This window comes from Oncorhynchus gorbuscha, linkage group LG13 (genome assembly GCF_021184085.1).
Source record: "Oncorhynchus gorbuscha isolate QuinsamMale2020 ecotype Even-year linkage group LG13, OgorEven_v1.0, whole genome shotgun sequence".
Lineage (NCBI taxonomy): Eukaryota > Metazoa > Chordata > Actinopteri > Salmoniformes > Salmonidae > Oncorhynchus > Oncorhynchus gorbuscha.
In genome coordinates, this window is record NC_060185.1 from 84346353 (window position 1) to 84365837 (window position 19485).

Below are 19485 nucleotides of genomic sequence, written 5' to 3' on the forward strand. Positions count from 1 at the left end.
ACTTACCTCATTTGCACTCACTGTATATAGACTTATGTGTATGTATGTGGTCCTTCTGTAGCTCAGTTGGTAGAGCATGGCGCTTGTAATAACGCCAGGGTAGTGGGTTCGATCCCCGGGACCACCCATACATAGAATGTATGCACACATGACTGTAAGTCGCTTTGGATAAAAGCGTCTGCTAAATGGCATATATTATTATTATTTATATTACTTTTTGTTTTCTTTTGTTCTACTGTATTATTGACTGTATGTTTTGTTTATTCCATGTGTAACTCTGTGTTGTTGTATGTGTCGAATTGCTACGCTTTATCTTGGCCAGGTCGCAGTTGCAAATGAGAAATTGTTCTCAACTAGCCTACCTGGTTAAAAATAAAGGTGAAATAAAATAAATGCCATTTGCACAGACTGTATATAAACTTTATATTTTTTTCCTTCTCTATTGTGTTATTGACTGTATGCTTGTTTATTACACGTGAAACTCTGTTGTTGTTTGTCGCACTGCTTTGCTTTTTCTTGGCCAGGTCGCAGTTGTAAATTAGAACTTGTTCTCAATTAGCTTACCTGGTTAAATAAAGGTTAAATAAAAAATGTAAAAGCCAGGATGAAGCGGCAGTAGAAATGAGCAAATCCCAGGAAACCTTGCAGCTGCACTCTGGATGTGGGTTCAAGCCAATCCACCACCCCTATCACCTTGTCAGAGTCTATCTGTATATTTACAGCAGCAATGATGTACCCTAGGAAGGAGATGGGGGAGCGATGGAATTCCTATTTTATGCTTTAACAAAAAGCTGGTTCTCCAGGAGACTCTGATGGACCTGTCGGACGTGGAGGACATGTTCTTGAGCTGACCGGGAAAAAATGAGGATATCATTTTCAAGGTAGACAAACACGAACCGGCCAACATATCATGGAGCACATTATTGACCAGGCTCTGGAACACTGCGGGCGCATTGGTCTGTCCGAATGACATAACAAGGTGTCTGCTAGCCGTGTTAAAAGTGGTCCTCTATTCATCTCCTTCCAGAACCAGATGGTAGACGTTCCGAAGGTTCAACGTAGAGAATATTGTCGCCCCATATAGAGGCTTGAAAACCAAGGAGATGCGTGGTAGAGGGTAACATTGTTTTTACCGTGATGTCGTTTATAGGCCCGGTAGTCAATATACGTGTGCAGGGTTTTGTCCTTCTCCACAAAGAAGAAACCAGCGCCGGGTGAGGCAGAAGGATGAATACTCCCTGCAGCAAGAGAATCCTGTTGGGGATGAATCAGAATTAGTTGGGTAACATAGATAAGATGTTTTATTTTCATTATATGCTTGTGAGTTACTTGTCATTTAGAATGTATCTTGTTGTACTATAGTGGTGGCCATTTGCAGTTATCCTTTCTCTGTCCTGGGTTCAGTTACTTGGGCCACAGAGAGGGGAGAGGTCAAGCTTGTCGTCATGTGTAAACGTATATTTTAAACCATGTGAAGTGATGATTGAGGGGGAACCAATTATCTCTTGGCTCCACAATGTCTGTGTGCCAGTCACTCCCTACTTTTCCCATCTGGGAGAGGAGGATGGCAGTGTCTGGAACCATTCTATGTTCCCTCTCTGGTTGCCCTTATCTTGACCTAGAGGCTCACTCTCCTCTCCGTGAGCTTGTCCAGAATGGGTTGTATTTGGGACGGGAGTGTCTAAAATGACAATTGATATATACCATTGGGTGAGGTAATGTCTTGGTACCATTTTGTACCGAGAACGAGATAAGAGCTTTGTTTAAGACACCAAACTGAACGATAATTTATAGCCAATGTTGTCTGGCTATGGGATACTCCTCTCTGAAGTAAAGTCTTTCTTTGTGTAAGTTCCTAAGACCTGTGGTTTGTCATGTCGACTAGGGGGGGGTGGATCTTTGCTATAAAAGATCTCAGTTGCCATTATGTTAACCACTCTCAACTCTTCATTAGAGATACTGAAATGTTGAAAGCCAAAATGCTATTGCAAAAGCTTAATTATTATTAGAGGTGAAGATTAAGCATAACTCTGACTGGTGTGTGATTTACTCTCTCATCATTTGATAATTAAGGAAATTTCAACGACAATCCTCAATGTACCTCTCCATACTCTTGGTCTCCGGACCCAACAGGGAATAAAGCCGCCCCTGAGGTGTTGTAGCACCCAGGAAAAGGTTGATAGCGCAGTCGTAGGTTCAATTTGGAGGAAGAGTTGTAGCGCGGGCCTTATTGAAAATCTCCCCGACGAGCGAGGGGGACAGGGAACAGACTCCATCTACCTCCTTCGTTCCCGCAGCTGCCCATAGATCCAGATGGTCAAGGCTATGAGGGAGTCGAGGTCCATGAGCAGCTCCCGGGCTGCGAGCTCGTCTTTAATCCCCTCCAATAATCCATGAAGGAACAGGTCCAACAGGGCTTCCGGGTTCCAGCCATTCTCAGCCGCCAATGTGCAAAGATCCATCGCATAATCTACCACACTGTTGGAGTCCTGTCATAGTTGGAGCAGCTTACCAGCCACCAACTCCTCCAGACTGAGGAAAATGGTGGATTGTTGCTCCCTCACCACCGTAGCCCAGGCGAGAGCCCTCCCAGACATCAGCGTTATCAAGTACACTATCCTCGAGCAATCAGAGGGAAATGAAAAGCGCTGCAGCTCAAAGATGAGAGAACACTGGGAGAGTAACTGACAGTCTGGGAGGTTACTGTAGTTACTGTACTGTAAGGCACGGTCATGGCATTCTGCCAAGGTCTGGAATCTTTCCATAAGACCTTGAAGTAACTCCTTGTGTCTTCCAATGGTGGCTCCTAGGAAGGAGACGGCATTGTGGAGCTGGTCCGAGTCTGCTAGGTCAGTCACGGCCAGTTTGTACTATCAGGACTCAGGCCAAGACCCAGACGCAGACAAAGGAGGCGGATAGTATGAGTCTCAGAGTTTATTATAGTACAAGGGGCCGGCAAAAGGTAAGTCAAGCCAGGCAAAGGGTTGTAAACGAAATCAGAGTCAGGCAGAAAGGTCAGAACAGTGGGCAGGATCAGGGACAGGACAGGCAGAAAGGTCAGAACTGGGAAGACTAGGAAAACAAAAAACTAGAGCACAGGAAACATGGGAACACGCTGGTAGGACTTGACAGGACAAGAAGAACTGGCAACAGACAAACAGAAAATCCAGATACAAATACACCGGGGATAATGAGGGGAGATGGGAGACACCTGGTGGGGTGTGGAGACAAGCACAAAGACAGGTGAAACAGATCAGGATGTGACAGAAAGTGCTGAACTAATAAGCCTACCTCATCGCAGCTAGTTTGCTTGCACTTGTTTATACTTAGAGTGTTAATGATATAAGAATAAACATTATGAATTTACTGAACATAAATGTAAAAATGTTTGTGTATGGTTCAAAAGTAAAAAACTCATATTGGCTTTCGTTATTATTGAAGGAGAATGCGGTAGTTCTCGATTTACAAATCCACAAGGAGTCAATAGTAACCACATTTGTTTAAGCAAGTCAGCCATATCAGCTATGGTTTTTAGAAAGGTAGTAAATGAGACTGAGTGAAATGTTTCGCTGCCGCTCAAGTCTCCGCTGATAGCCAGGTGTAGCAGTGGTAAGGAGTCACTCCAAAGTGCTGAAAGGAAAGCTCTGCTGTTGGGACAGCTTTATGTAGGCCCTAACAGTTTCTGGGCACCGTTTGTCACTGTTATAGTGAAATTAATTTATTGCTTCGTGTTGTGTAGTGTAGTGGCTTTGCTGGCCTTAATTAAAAACACATATAAACAATGCAATTACGCAAAGATTATGTGGTGCATAATTCCCCTATAGGTCCATTTGAGCGGATTACGTAGAATGATGTCAAATTCAGATGTAAGATAATTTTATACACTAATAAAACACTAGATGAACCAAGGAACCATAGCCATTATGACAGTTTCAATCCAATTCCAAGTATATAAAACAACATACAAACAGAGCGCCGGCGAGATCCCCCCAGCGTCGCCTGAGAGGCGTTGGTGCGTTCGGTAGGTAGGGGCTAGAGTTGAAGTCACCGCTCGGTATCATAACAGCCGAGGACAAGCGGGCATCAGCAGCGCGCGAGAGAAAGAGCGGGAGGAGAGAGAAGACAGTGAGTGACTGCAGTTGCATGCTCTCTCTCGACGTTGGATGGATGTTGTTGTAAGAGCATCTGTAACTGGTAGGAAAGGAGCGGGGAAGAGGAGGTATACACTAACTCACCAAGGAAAGATCTATGCTTGGATTTCGGATCTTTTTTCTTCGCCAATGCAAAAGACAATATGCAGCGAAGCTTCACCCTCCTGTACACCAGTTTTCTGGGGATGTGCTTGGGTTCAAGTTTTCCAAGTAACATCAATATAGGTAGGTGAAAAACATGCGTAAAATCAAGTCTAGCAAAATTATTTTAATTGTTTATTTATTTAGGCTACAAATTTGTGTGGACAAATATGCCTTTTCCGAATCTTTAACGTTGTATTCAACATATGTTGCTGATTAAACAGTCCAGATATATTTATCTGTTCTGTGTTTGCGTTTAGTTTGCAGAGAGTCGTTTTATAAATAACCGTTGATTCTGTATCCTTCACAGGGGGACTATTCCCAACCGAATCTCACGAATATGAGGTGTTTCGGTTCGCGCTCTCGCACCACCAGGATATCCCCAAACTGGTGCCGCAGGTGGATATGGTCAAGATGGGCAACAGCTTCTCCATGACATATGCCTGTAAGTCTTTCCTTTTCCCCACGGTTTCTGTTATCCTCATCCCACCCATCCTTCCCAGTTATTTCCTAGTTTGCTTTATATGTTATGTATGCATATGATCAATATGTTGTCCTTCTGCTCAACGAGATCACTGGCCAACGCTTGTCCTGAAATTATTTTCCTTTCTATTTAAATGAGTCTGTCATTGATAGTTGGAGATATCATATATGAAATTACAGCTGGTTTTTCGCTCATTGTAAAGAGGTTCCGAGAATGTGTGCTTTTGTGGATCCATCTGCTTCGCTTTCTCTCTCTTTCTCGTCAGAGGCGGTGTGCGTGCTTGTGTGAGCGAGAAAGAGACCTCAGTGCAATGAACAGATTTTCTGACAATCTACCCATATCAGTAATATACATGTCGGCTACAAACATTAGAACCAGACGCAACAAAGTGGTTATATATTTTAAAAAATGTATTACGTTCTGACACCCTTCCCCCTACACAAGCCAACATGCACTTCATGCGCTTGAAATATTATCTGCCGTTAGCGCAGATCAACCAACCCCCCTTTCCCACCGGCATTCAGGAGAAACCTGTTACCACAAAGCGATTTTCCTAATTAGCGACGGATTTGTATTCGCTTAGCTTCAGCTGGCACCAGCTACTTTCATTAAAGTGTTAAGCGCGCGGCTCAGGTTCGCTTTCTCATTACAGTAACCTAGCCAACAACGCCATACCACTCAAATGGCTCCAACCGCCGTGACTCACTCAAGTTCATAAGGTTGTCTCTGTGCGTTTCAGAAACACGTCTAAATTAGGGTTTTAATTAATGGAACACTATAGGGGAAATATTGCATCGGAGACCTTTCATTCGTTCACCCTTGGACATCATATTCTTTATGGATGAGGTCACTTACATGGGGGCGAGCGTGTAAGGTGACACTCAAATCAAATCCAAATCAAATCAAATTGTATTTGTTACATACACATGGTAAGAAGGAGGATTTATAGTTTATTGCGAAGCACCGCGGATCAATGGCTGTCACCGGTCAAGCAGTTAAGACGTTACTCTCTTGTAAGTACATCAACCAACGAATCGATCAGGTGTTGTCATCGCACAGCCTGTCTGCCCCTTGGATGCCCAAATTAAATCATGTTTAACCTAATCGTTTTAGTATTAGTGTCACAGTCACCTTCCCTTATTAACAGATGCAGACAATGACGCGATTTTGTAACATGTTTTAAAGATCAAGGTGATCTGGTAGCCCAACCTATCCCCAGTCTGCTGAAAAGCAAGAAAAAAACATGATAAAACGAAAAAATAACTTAATTCCTGCATTTAAGTTAATTTTTGTGTGCCATCCTGCACTTTTGGGATATTAAACAACAAGGTGCCCTTGAGTTTTAATATTTTTCTTAAGTTGCTAAGTCTAAAGGTAGGCTATATCCCAGGTGTTCCATGTTGGCCCCTTAAAACGGGCATCAGGCCGATGCAGCTGGGTGCTGAATGCAGATTAAACATACACAATAGATTCTCCTCCCTGACAACTCTCTTGTTCCACACTAGTCTTCTCAGGATGGCTTGAAGTGCACGATTCAGTTTCACCGGCAGAGTTTTTAGACATTGATAACCGTGTTGTCTCTGTGTTTTGTTCCTATTTGGAGACAAGAATTTAAAGGCTGTTTTTATTCTGTTTCACATACTTGTCATGTTTTTCCTCAGATCTCAGATCTCTGATCTCTGCCTCTTAGATATACAGTTCCCTTTTGAAAAGAAAAGGAAATCAGAAGAAAATAGTTGCTCATCATCATCAACAGTTTATATATTTTAAGTCACATATGATATCTAATGCAATATTACTGTAACATATGATATCTAATGCAATATTACTGTAACATATGATATCTAATGCCGTATTACTGTAACATATGATATCTAATGCAATATTACTGTAACATATGATATCTAATGCAATATTACTGTAACATATGATATCTAATGCCGTATTACTGTAACATATGATATCTAATGCAATATTACTGTAACATATGATATCTAATGCCGTATTACTGTAACATATGATATCTAATGCCGTATTACTGTAACATATGATATCTAATGCAATATTACTGTAACATATGATATCTAATGCAATATTACTGTAACATATGATATCTAATGCCGTATTACTGTAACATATGATATCTAATGCCGTATTACTGTAACATATGATATCTAATGCAATATGACCGTAACAAATAATATCTAATTCAATATGACTTTAACATATAACATCTAATTCAATATGACCGTAACATATAATATCTAATTCAATATGACCGTAACACGTGGTATCTAATGCAATATGACTGTAACATATAACATCTAATGCACACACACACACACACACACACACACACACACACACACACACACACACACACACACACACACACACACACACACACACACACACACACACACACACACACACACACACACACTCACACTCACACTCACACTCACACTCATACTCATACTCATACTCATACTCATACTCATACACACACACAGACACACACACTCATAGGGCATGAGGGGTAAGTAACAACATCTTTATCAGGATAAAACTTGTCACGACAGGCCTGATGGAAACAGAACATGTTTCGGTAAACTTCTCAAATGTCGACAAAACACAATACTGTAGACGAGGTGGGATCTTTTTGTGTCTAAAATCAATTATGCGAGAAATGTCGGTGGAAACACTGATAGAATAACCATCATATGGAAGTAAACTTGGAGGCATGCGATGACATGTTGTAGGCTCCTCCCACTACGACTCGGGAAAGCATGAAGTTTATTAGGCTGCAGATGAAATAAGTTCTGATGAACTTCACAGGGTGGTGAAAGTGCACAGTGATGAGCTTGATGCTTCTTTCTGATAAATATTGAGGGTTGTAATTCTGGTGACATGATCATCTATGCTTGACTGCTGTTTGAATTCAAATAATATCATTATTTTGTCAATAATAATCTCATCATGTAGGCTATACGTGCACTCTATCCAGCAGCGCGCTGACACAGTACTGTATCATACCGGAGTGGGCACACTCCCTATATAATACCCTTCTGTTGTGTGAAAACCATCAGTAGAAGTTGAAAATGCCATGGATACCCATTTCACTTGTATTTTCTATTTAGTATATGTACATTTCACCACAACATGTATTTTTATCTCCACTAGATCATCACACACAGTCTTTTATCTGCTGCAAATACATTTTATTGGAAACACATCTGTGGTGGGAAAATGCAAATATAGTTTTAAGCAGATTGGAGAATATTCACATGACAATCTTGTCAACAATTGGATGGAAACCTAACTTGTCTGAGTCTTTTAAAGGCCACTTGTATTTCTAAACATTTTTTGTGCTAAACAACCCTTGAGCTGAGCTGGGTATTGGCTGCCGCTGTGATGACAACACATTCCCAGATTGTGGTGAGTGAGCAGTGATCTTGTGTGTGTGTGTGTGTGCTCTGCTCTATTGCTTCTCTCCATCCCTAATGTGAAGGGACAGATCAGATCCTGTTAGCTGAGACAGACAGGCTTTGATGTGACATGCATCATGTAGCCTATCGGTTAGAGAGTTTGTACAGTAAACCAAAGGTTGCTAGTTCTAATCCCTGAGCCGCCTAGGTGAAAAATCTGTCAAAGTGCCCTTGAGCACTTAACCCTAATTGTTCCTGTATGTCGCTCTGGATTAGAGCGTCTGCTAAATGACTAAAATGTAAATAACACAAACAGTGACTCTGGTTAGAGGTGATGTACATACGACAGAGAAGACAGTGACACCATTTCTCTCTGTGTCTTTGCTTCAAGAGTATGTAGAAAAGGTTAACATTAAAATACATTTTGGAATCTTGACTTTATGATGACCTACATAGTGTGTGTATGAATTAAAGTTTATCCGTGTTCATATCTGTGTGTGTGTGTGGAATACGTGCATGTGTGTGTGTGTGTGTGTGTGTGTATTTGTTCATCTGTCGGTGTGTGTGTGCGTCTGGGTGTGTGTGTGCTTGCTTGCATGCATGTGTGTGTGTGCATTTGTGCATCTGTATGTATGTGTGTGTGTGTTTGTTTGCGTGTGTGTGTGTGTGTGAATAAGCCTGGGCAGTTATGGGCTATGACGGTTAAAGGCAGTTAGAGGCAGTGGCTGAATGGCTCCTTGTGCCTGTGGATGAATGGAGCTCCTCCGGATGAGGGAGGTACTCATCAGCGGGGCTGAGGCCTGTATGACTTGCACCCCAAATGGAACCCTATGCCCTATTTAGGGCATCACGTTTGACCAAGGCTCATAGGGCCTAGATAGGGAATAGGTTGCGATATGGGCAGCAGTCTATATGACTATCCACTTCCTCCAGTCCTCCCCCTGCCTCCCCCTACCCTCAACCCTCACCATCTGCATCCCCCCTCCTCAACACCTGCTGCGGGAGACAGAGTAGGGCACAAGGGAGTCTAACAGTTGGGTGTTGGGCGAACTAGTAAAGGTGAGAGTACACACAGAACAGAATAGATGGTGTAAAAGGGAATGGCTGACGTTGAGGAAACTGTGATGTATTTCTCCTGTTGAGTCATCGACAGTGTGTGTGTGCGCGCCCTGTGTGTGTATGTTTGGTCATCTGTGTGTTATATGTGTGTGTGTGTGTTTGTGTGTGTAGCCTACATGTTCATAGGGAGATCTAGCCTGACTCTCTTTCTACATGTTTCCCTGGTTAAATATAACTGCATTGGAATGGATACCTTGAGCCAAACAGAGAGTACCAGTAGGTCATCCCCTTGGTTAGCATTGACATCACCATAATCTGCTATTGACTAGCTTTAGAATAGGGACGGAGTGGAGGCATAAATAGCTGATTTCATGTCAAATCTCCTGCAGCCATTAGGTCATAACTCAAGTGTGGTGTTGAAATAATATGTTGGTGAGGTGTTGCTTTAACGTTGGTTATCTGGTGAAGAGATATTGTAAACAAAATATCATTTTACATTACAATTAAATACTTGTAATAAGAATTGCTAGCCATGTATGACAAAATAAACATTCACAATTAAACTACCTTAATAAAATAACAATTCCTTCATAACTGTAATATATATTATGCTAAAAAGAAACCTCTGTTTTTTTCGGGTATCCTTCTAAGTGACCACATAGAGATACAAAAATAAATAGTATTAGCAAAATGATTACCATAATTATCTATTCTAGTAATGTTATTTATATGACTGACCAAACCAAGCAGTTCTAGCATCACAACATCTAATTGGAATCCATAGCTAACCAGATTCATGTTCTCACTATAATCTTCTGCAGCATTATTTCTCTTCTCTCTGAGGGCTTTTAAAGGAAGTGTGTGTGTGTGTGTGTGTGTGTGTGTGTGTGTGTGTGTGTGTGTGTGTGTGTGTGTGTGTGTGTGTGTGTGTGTGTGTGTGTGTGTGTGTGTGTGTGTGTGTGTGTGTGTGTGTGTGTGTGTGTGTGTGTGTGTGCATGCCCTAAGCCAGGTCTGATCAATGGACTGGGGCCACACAAAGACATCCAGATCAATAAGAGGATAGAAAAGAGCTTCCTCTCCAAATATCCTGGCCTAAAGGACCAATAGGAATTAGTACTACAGTATTATAGCCTGGTCTAGAGGACCAATAGGAATTAGTACTACAGTATTATAGCCTGGTCTAGAGGACCAATAGGAATTAGTACTACAGTATTATAGCCTGGTCTAGAGGACTAATAGGAATTAGTACTACAGTATTATAGCCTGGTCTAGAGGACCAATAGGAATTAGTACTACAGTATTATAGCCTGGTCTAGAGGACCAATAGGAATTAGTACTACAGTATTATAGCCTGGTCTAGAGGACCAATAGGAATTAGTACTACAGTATTATAGCCTGATCTAGAGGACCAATAGGAATTAGTACTACAGTATTATAGCCTGGTCTAGAGGACCAATAGGAATTAGTACTACAGTATTATAGCCTGGTCTAGAGGACCAATAGGAATTAGTACTACAATATTATAGCCTGGTCTAGAGGACCAATAGGAATTAGTACTACAGTATTATAGCCTGGCCTAAAGGACCAATAGGAATTAGTACTACAGTATTATAGCCTGGTCTAGAGGACCAATAGGAATTAGTACTACAGTATTATAGCCTGGTCTAGAGGACCAATAGGAATTAGTACTACAGTATTATAGCCTGTCCTAGAGGACCAACAGGAATTAGTACTACAATATTATAGCCTGGTCTAGAGGACCAATAGGAATTAGTACTACAATATTATAGCCTGGTCTAGAGGACCAAAATCAAATCAAATCAAATTTTATTTGTCACATACACATGGTTAGCAGATGTTAATGCGAGTGTAGCGAAATGCTTGTGCTTCTAGTTCCAACAATGCAGTAATAACCAATAAGTAATCTAACTAACAATTCCAAAACTACTGTCTTATACACACAAGTGTAGGGGGATAAAGAATATGTACATAAAGATATATGAATGAGTGATGGTACAGAGCGGCATAGGCAAGATACAGTAGATGGTATCGAGTACAGTATATACATATGAGATGAGTATGTAAACAAAGTGGCAGAGTTAAAGTGGCTAGTGATACATGTATTACGTAAAGATGCAGTAGATGATATAGAGTACAATATACGTATGCATATGAGATGAATAATGTAGGGTATGTAAACATTATATTAGGTAGCATTGTTTTAAAGTGGTTAGTGATATATTTGACATAATTTCCCATCAATTCCCATTATTAAAGTGGCTGGAGTTGAGTCAGTGTGTTGGCAGCAGCCACTCAATGGTAGTGGTGGCTGTTTAACAGTCTGATGGCCTTGAGATAGAAGCTGTTTTTCAGTCTCTCGGTCCCAGCTTTGATGCACCTGTACTGACCTCGCCTTCTGGATGATAGCGGGGTGAACAGGCAGTGGCTCGGGTGGTTGTTGTCCTTGAAGATCTTTATGGCCTTCCTGTAACATCGGGTGGTGTAGGTGTCCTGGAGGGCAGGTAGTTTGCCCCCGGTGATGCGTTGTGCAGACCTCACTACCCTCTGGAGAGCCTTACGGTTGTGGGCGGAGCAGTTGCCGTACCAGGCGGTGATACAGCCCGCCAGGATGCTCTCGATTGTGCATCTGTAGAAGTTTGTGAGTGCTTTTGGTGACAAGTCGAATTTCTTCAGCCTCCTGAGGTTGAAGAGACGCTGCTGCGCATTCTTCACGATGCTGTCTGTGTGGGTGGACCAATTCAGTTTGTCTGTGATGTGTATGCCAAGGAACGTAAAACGTACTACCCTCTCCACTACTGTTCCATCGATGTGGATAGGGGGTGTTCCCTCTGCTGTTTCCTGAAGTCCACAATCATCTCCTTAGTTTTGTTGACGTTGAGTGTGAGGTTATTTTCCTGACACCACACTCCGAGGGCCCTCACCTCCTCCCTGTAGGCCGTCTCGTCGTTGTTGGTAATCAATCCTACCACTGTTGTGTCGTCTGCAAACTTGATGATTGAGTTGGAGGCGTGCGTGGCCACGCAGTCATGGGTGAACAGGGAGTACAGGAGAGGACTCAGAACGCACCCTTGTGGGGCCCCAGTATTGAGGATCAGCGGGGTGGAGATGTTGTTGCCTACCCTCACTACCTGGGGGCAGCCCGTCAGGATGTCCAGTACCCAGTTGCACAGGGCGGGGTCGAGACCCAGGGTCTCGAGCTTGATGACGAGCTTGGAGGGTACTATGGTGTTAAATGCCGAGCTGTAGTCGATGAACAGCATTCTCACATAGGTATTCCTCATGTCCAGATAGGTTAGGACAGTGTGCAGTGTGGTTGAGATTGCATCGTCTGTGGACCTATTTGGGCGGTAAGCAAATTGGAGTGGGTCTAGGGTGTCAGGTAGGGTGGAGGGGATATGGTCCTTGACTAGTCTCTCAAAGCACTTCATGATGACGGAAGTGAGTGCTACGGGGCGGTAGTCGTTTTGCTCACTTACCTTAGCTTTCTTGGGAACAGGAACAATGGTGGCCCTCTTGAAGCATGTGGGAACAGCAGACTGGGATAGGGCTTGATTGAATATGTCCATAAACACACCAGCCAGCTGGTCTGCGCATGCTCTGAGGGTGCGGCTGGGGATGCAGTCTGGGCCTGCAGCCTTGCGAGGGTTAACACGTTTAAATGTTTTACTCACCTCGGCTGCAGTGAAGGAGAGGCCGCATGTTTTGGTTGCAGGCCGTATCAGTGGCACTGTATTGTCCTCAAAGCGGGCAAAAAAGTTATTTAGTCTGCCTGGGAGCAAGACATCCTGGTCCGTGACGGGGCTGGTTTAGAATTAGTACTACAGTATTAGTTACAAATTTAACTTGAATTAAATGAGTTGACTTTTCACATGGGATGATTTCACTGAACAATAAAAGAAAGACAATATTGAATGATCCAATGATCCATCGCATCTCCCAAAAACGTTTGCAACATACATCTGTAAAATGATAGTCTAGAAACTAAAGCTTTGGTTGTCTTCTTGTCAGGCTTCCATGTTTTCTCCCTGGACCTCCTCAATGTCCACATCTTGAACATCAGACTCTGAGGCTGGGATAAGTAATCCCTCTCACCCCCCCCCCCTTAAGTTTTAGATGCACTATTGTAAAGTGACTGTTCCACTGGATGTCATAAGGTGAATGCACCAATTTGTAAGTCGCTCTGGATAAGAGCGTCTGCTAAATGACTTAAATGCAAATGTAAATGAGGCCTCATCTTCACTGTCACTTTCCAACCTTGTTGAGAATGGCTCGTTGTCAGGCTCAAAAAGCCTCAAATTTGCCCGGATGGCCACCAATTTTTATACCCTTGAATTGGTCAGTCTGTTGCGTGCTTTGGTGTGTGTGTTTCCAAACAAGAACCAGTTGTGCTCTGAGGCGGCTCATGTTGGTGGGATTTGGAGGATGATGGAGGCAACAGGGTAAAGAGCCTCAGATCCACAAAGTCCCTTTCACCATGTGGCTGATGAGATATGTTGGCATGACTGCCATATTGCATCTCCATCACAAAGCCCTTACTTGGATGTGTACTTCACCAGACTACCAAGAACCTTGCCCTCATCCAGGCCAAGGTGGAGAGATATGGTAGTGATGACACCGTAGGCCTTGTTGATCTCTGCACCAGACAAGATGCTCTTGCCAGCATTCTTGGGGTCCAACACGTACGCTGCGGCGTGTATGGGCTTCAGGCAGAAGTCATCACGCTTTTTGATGTATTTCAGAACTGCAGTTTCCTCTGCTTGGAGCAACAGTGAAGTGGGCAGGGCAGTACGGATTTCTTCTCTTACATCTGCAAGCAGAGTCTGAACATCAGACAGGATGCCATTGTCTCCCTCAATCCATGCAATGGCTACTGCTATAGGTTTCAGGAGTTTCAGGCTGCTTACCACTCTCTCCCAAAATACATCATCCAGGAGGATCCTCTTGATGGGGCTGTCCACATCGGCAGACTGTGATATGGTAATTTCTGTCAAACTGTCAAACTTGACGACAACACCAGCCCAATGGGTGTTGCTGGGCAGCTTCAATGTTGTGCTCTTATTCTTCTCACTTTGCTTGGTGAGGTAGATTGCTGCTATAACTTGATGACCCTTCACATACCTAACCATTTCCTTGGCTCTCTTGTAGAGTGTATTCATTTGTTTCAGTGCCATGATGTAATTGAGGAGCAGATTCAATGTGTGAGCAGCACAGCCAATGGGTGAGATGTGAGGGTAGGACTCCTCAACTTTAGACCAAGCAGCCTTCATGTTCGCAGCATTGTCTGTCACCAGTGCAAATTCCTTCTGTAGTCCAAGGTTATTGTTGACTGCCTTCAGCTCATCTGCGATGTAGAGACCGGTGTGTCTCTTATCCATTGTGTCTGTGCTCTTGTAGAATACTGGTTGAGGGGTGGAGATGATGTAGGTAATTATTCCTTGCCCACGAACATTCGACCACCCATCAGAGATTGCAATACAGTCAGTCTGCTTTCACTTGAACTCTGCATCTAGCAAATGAGTAGATAAAGCATGTCTGGTTAGAGGGGTGAATGCTAGAAAAAGAACATTCATAAATCTCTTCCAATACACATTGCTTGTCAGCATCAGAGGTGAACCAGTTGCATACACAGCTCGAGCAAGACATTCATCAGCATTTCTCTGAAAACGTTCCTCTATTGAGTCAAAAAAACTTATGATTCCAGAAGGACCATGAGCTCTTTATTGCTATCAATAAGGTGCCTGATTCATAATTTTCACCTCGAATAGAAGTAGAGGGTCTTTTGTCAGAGGTGGCTTGTTGTGAGAGCTGAGGGAACTTTATGCACTTGGCCAGATGATTCTGCATCTTTGTTGCATTCTTCACACAGTATTTGCAAATGTACACAGCTTTTCCTTCTACATTTTCCTGTAAAGATGAGAAAACAATAGTAAAAAAAACAAATTCAATTCCATGTAAAGATAAATAGTTAAGTAATTTAACTAAACAACTCCTTTGTAAGATAAATGTTTTAAAATCAAACATGTATGGAAACAGGTGAATTAACACTCCTCATTTAGCATTCTCAAGCAAGCTAAAACCCACATGGTAGCAAAAACTAACTAGGTGAAATTGTTAACAAGTTAGAAACTATTTAAAAACACTGTCACGCCCTGACCGTAGATTGCTTTGTATGTTTCTATTTTTAGTTTGGTCAGGGTGTGATGTGTGTATTCTATGTTGTAGGTCTAGGTTTTCTGTTTCGATGTGTTTGGCCTGGTATGGTTCTCAATCAGAGGCAGCTGTCTATCGTTGTCTCTGATTGAGAGCCATACTTAGGTAGCCTGTTTTCCCATTTTGAGGTGTGGGTGATTATTTTCCGTTTCAGTGTTTGCACCATACGGGACTGTTTCGGTTTTCATTTATTCTCTTGTTCTTTTGTATTCTGTATTCATTCCTGATTAAAAGGTATTATGGAAATGTAGCACGCTGCATTTTGGTCCTCCTCTCCTTCCACCAATGAAAATTGTTACACACACTTTGCTTTAGGCTACTGTTTACTAGTTATTTTAATCAAAACTTACCAGAAAGCATGTAGTCCTTGTCTCACAGTGTAGTAGTGTGAGCTCAATAGCATTTCATTACTGTGCAAGATCTTGAGAATCAGCTGTAAATGTGATGGAAGAACGCACTGTGCATGCAGAGGGTTGCAATCCATTGAATTGGGGATAGTTTAACCAAAATATGCCACAAGACCTAGAATTTCCTTATGTGTATCCCACAAAAAGGTTCACTGTCATAAACTAACTTTTTTTGATGAATTTAAGCGGAATTCCCGGGCTTAACTTCCCATGGAAAAATTACTGAAATTGACCGAACAGTTTCTAACCCTTTGCAACCCCAATTATTACCGTGGTATATGGGTATTATCATAGATCCCTGGGCCTAGAGAGACAGTCCACTCCTCTTCTTCTGCTGCAGTGTGGTGGTGATGTGTATCGTCTCTCTGGGTTGCTCTGGGAGTAGACGTGTAGAGAAAGAGAGATGGTGTGTGTGTGGAGTTTAGGATTGAAAACAGAGAAACTGATGTGGATTCTCCTCCATCACAGCTTACACTCTACTTAGTCCTCCGTCTGTTTGCATGATCACTGCTTAGTGGAGGCACACACACGCACACACGCGCGCGCGCACGCACGCACGCACGCACGCACGCACGCACGCACGCACGCACGCACGCACGCACGCACACACACACACACACACACACACACACACACACACACACACACACACACACACACACACACACACACACACACAGACACACAGACACACAGACAGGCACAATTACTGGAGACAGCGCTTCATCAGATGCATTTAATGTATTATTCATTGCAGCTCATCCAAAGCCATCACTCCATGGAGTTAGAGGCATAAATATGTATTAATAACCATGTGGAAGGAATAAGAGGGCGGGAGCTTTTGTGTTTAAAAATACTCTTCCCGGGATAGGGGAACAGAGGGGGATTCACAATGGGGAACTATTCCCTACACACCACCTCCACCAGAACCACAACCACCCTCACAGGGCTAGAACCGTGCCCAAGAATGGTGTATCTCAACTGGGCTGTGGGATTGAGGTGAGAGGGGCTGAGGCTGGAGCTTAATGGCTCGATTCAATCCGTAGTGCAGATGATCAACGTTATAGCGTGATTGACATTCACGGAGACTGCACTCACGGTAAATCCTGCATATGTAGCCGATGTGAGTAAGACCTTTAAACAGGTTAATATTCACAAATCTGCAGGGCCAGATGGATTACCAGGCTGTGTACTCAGAGCATGTGCTGCCCAGCTGGCAAGTGTCTTCACTGACATTTTCAACATCTCCCTGTCCGAGTCTGTAATACCAACATGTTTCAAGCAGACCACCATAGTCCCTGTGCCCAAGAACACTTAGGTAACCTGCCTAAATGACTACTGACCCATGGCACTTGTAGCCATAAAGTGCTGTGAAAGGCTGATCATGGCTCACATCAACACCATCATCCCAGACACCCTGGACCCACTCCAATTCACATACCGCCCCAACAGATCCACAGAGGACACAATCTCTATTGCACTCCACACTGCCCTTTCCTACCTGGACAAGAGGAACACCTATTTGAGAATGCTGGTCATTGGCTACAGTTGAGCGTTCACCACCATAGTGCCCTCCAAGCTCATCACTAAGCTAAAGAACCTGGGACTGAACACCTCCCTTTGCAACTGAATCCTGGACTTCCTGACAGTCTGCCCCCACGTGGTGAGGGTAGGCAACAACACATCCACCATGCTGACCCTCAACATGGGGACCCCTCAGGTGTGCATGCTTAGTCCCTCCTGTACTCCTTGTTCACCCACAATTGACTCCAACACCATGTAACTTAACAAAATGTGGAAAAAGGGAAGGGGTCTGAATACTTTCCGAATGCACTGTAGCTATCTGGACTACCTGCATTGACCCTTTTTGCACTCACTTTTTTTGACTCATCACATACACTACTGCTATTGTTTATTATCTATCTTGTTGCCTAGTCACTTTATTCCTAGTTATTGTACATATCTACCTCAATTACCTTGTTCCCTGCACATTGACTCTGTACTGGGACCGTGTGTATACAGCCAAGTTATCATTACTCATTGTGTAATTATTATTACTTTTATTATTACATGTTATTACTTTTCTATTATTTCTCAATTTCTCTCTATTTCTCTTTGCATTGTTGGGAAATCCAGGTATGTAGATTTTTTTCAGACCTCAAAAGTGGTCTCCTGATGTGGTTCAAGCATTGTTGTGGACTTAAAACATCAAATGTAATTGTTTTTCAGTGAAAACTGAAAATAACGCAAACCTGGAAAAAAAGAACGTAGAAAACCGAATTTGGGAAAAAGCAGAATCAAGCAAAAAAATTAAATAGATTTTATTTTTATTTTCATTTCACCTTTATTTAACCCGGTAGGCAGGTTGAGAACAAGTTCTCATTTACAATTGCGACCTGGCCAAGATAAAGCAAAGCAGTTCGACACATACAACGACACAGAGTTACACATGGAGTAAAACAAACATACAGTCAATAATACAGTAGAAAAATAAGTCTATAGCAAATGAGGTGAGATAAGGGAGGTAAAGGCAAAAAAAAGGCCATGGTGGCGAAGTAAAAACTATATAGCAATTAAAACACTGGAATGGTAGATTTGCAGTGGAAGAATGTGCAAGGTAAGGTAAAGAATGTGCAAGGTTTCCAAGATGGCATAGCAGTCAGACCTCCTTTGTCCTCGTCTTGTCGTGTCCCATGTACATATATATTTACATCTTCCTTCGCATATCTTTTATATATCTCCTTTTCCAAAAACTCAACTTCAAAACACTCTCCTGCAACCCGCCTCACCAATTGAAAAAAAAAAGAAAGTATTATTTACCTCAAATCTGAAATCCACAATAGAAGCTAGCCTGAAGCTAACCAGAAGCTAGCCAAAAGGTAGCCAGAAGCTAGCCAGAAGCTAACCAGGAGCTAACCAGGAGCTAACCAGAAGCTAGCCAGAAGCTAGCCAGAAGCTAGCCAGTTTACTGGCTAACGTTAGTATTTAGCTAACCACGGTTGATGGTCATCAGCTATCCTTTAGCTCGAAAAGCTATCGCCAGTTTTGTACAACGCGACTCAGACCAGAATATACCGGACCATTTCTCTCCATATCCCCGGATTTCAACCGAAAGCTCTGAACATTTATACCTGGATCTCGCAGCTAGCTAGCTGCTGTCCTTGTGACTATTGGCAGAATGCCATAGGATGTTTTTGTGTTGGTTAAGGGCAATCAGGTCTGGAGAGAACCAAGGGCTATACCTGTTCCTGGTTCTAAATTTCTTGAATGGGGCATGCTTATTTAAGATGGTGAGGAAGGCATTAAAAAAAAATAACCAGGCATCCTCTACTGACGGGATGAGGTCAATGTCCTTCCAGGATACCCGGGACAGGTCGATTAGAAAGACCTGCTCGCTGAAGTCTTTCAGGGAGCGTTTGACAGTGATGAGTGGAGGTCGTTTGACCGCTGACCTGGTAGGTTCATTGATCATTTGTGTGAGATTGAGGGCATCAAGCTTAGATTGTAGGATGGCTGGGGTGTTAAGCATGTTCCAGTTTAGGTCGCCTAGCAGCACGAGCTCTGAAGATAGATGGGGTGCAATC

The 19485-nt window shown here is 42.9% G+C and overlaps 1 protein-coding gene across 8 annotated transcripts in view; it reads left to right on the top strand.

The window, feature by feature from the left end:
• The first annotated feature begins 4048 nt into the window (after positions 1-4048).
• The window catches only part of LOC123993632 (glutamate receptor 1-like), a 232954-nt gene continuing 217517 nt past the window's right edge, over positions 4049-19485 (top strand). For 5 of the 8 annotated variants that reach the window (XM_046295984.1, XM_046295991.1, XM_046295985.1 and 2 more), the window contains exons 1-2: positions 4049-4376; positions 4603-4737. In XM_046295984.1, the coding sequence (XP_046151940.1) occupies positions 4295-4376; positions 4603-4737 (217 nt within the window). In that variant the 5' untranslated portion in view covers positions 4049-4294. The remainder of the gene's footprint in view (positions 4377-4602; positions 4738-19485) is intronic. The other 3 variants (XR_006831482.1, XM_046295987.1, XM_046295989.1) reach the window with 1 other exon arrangement.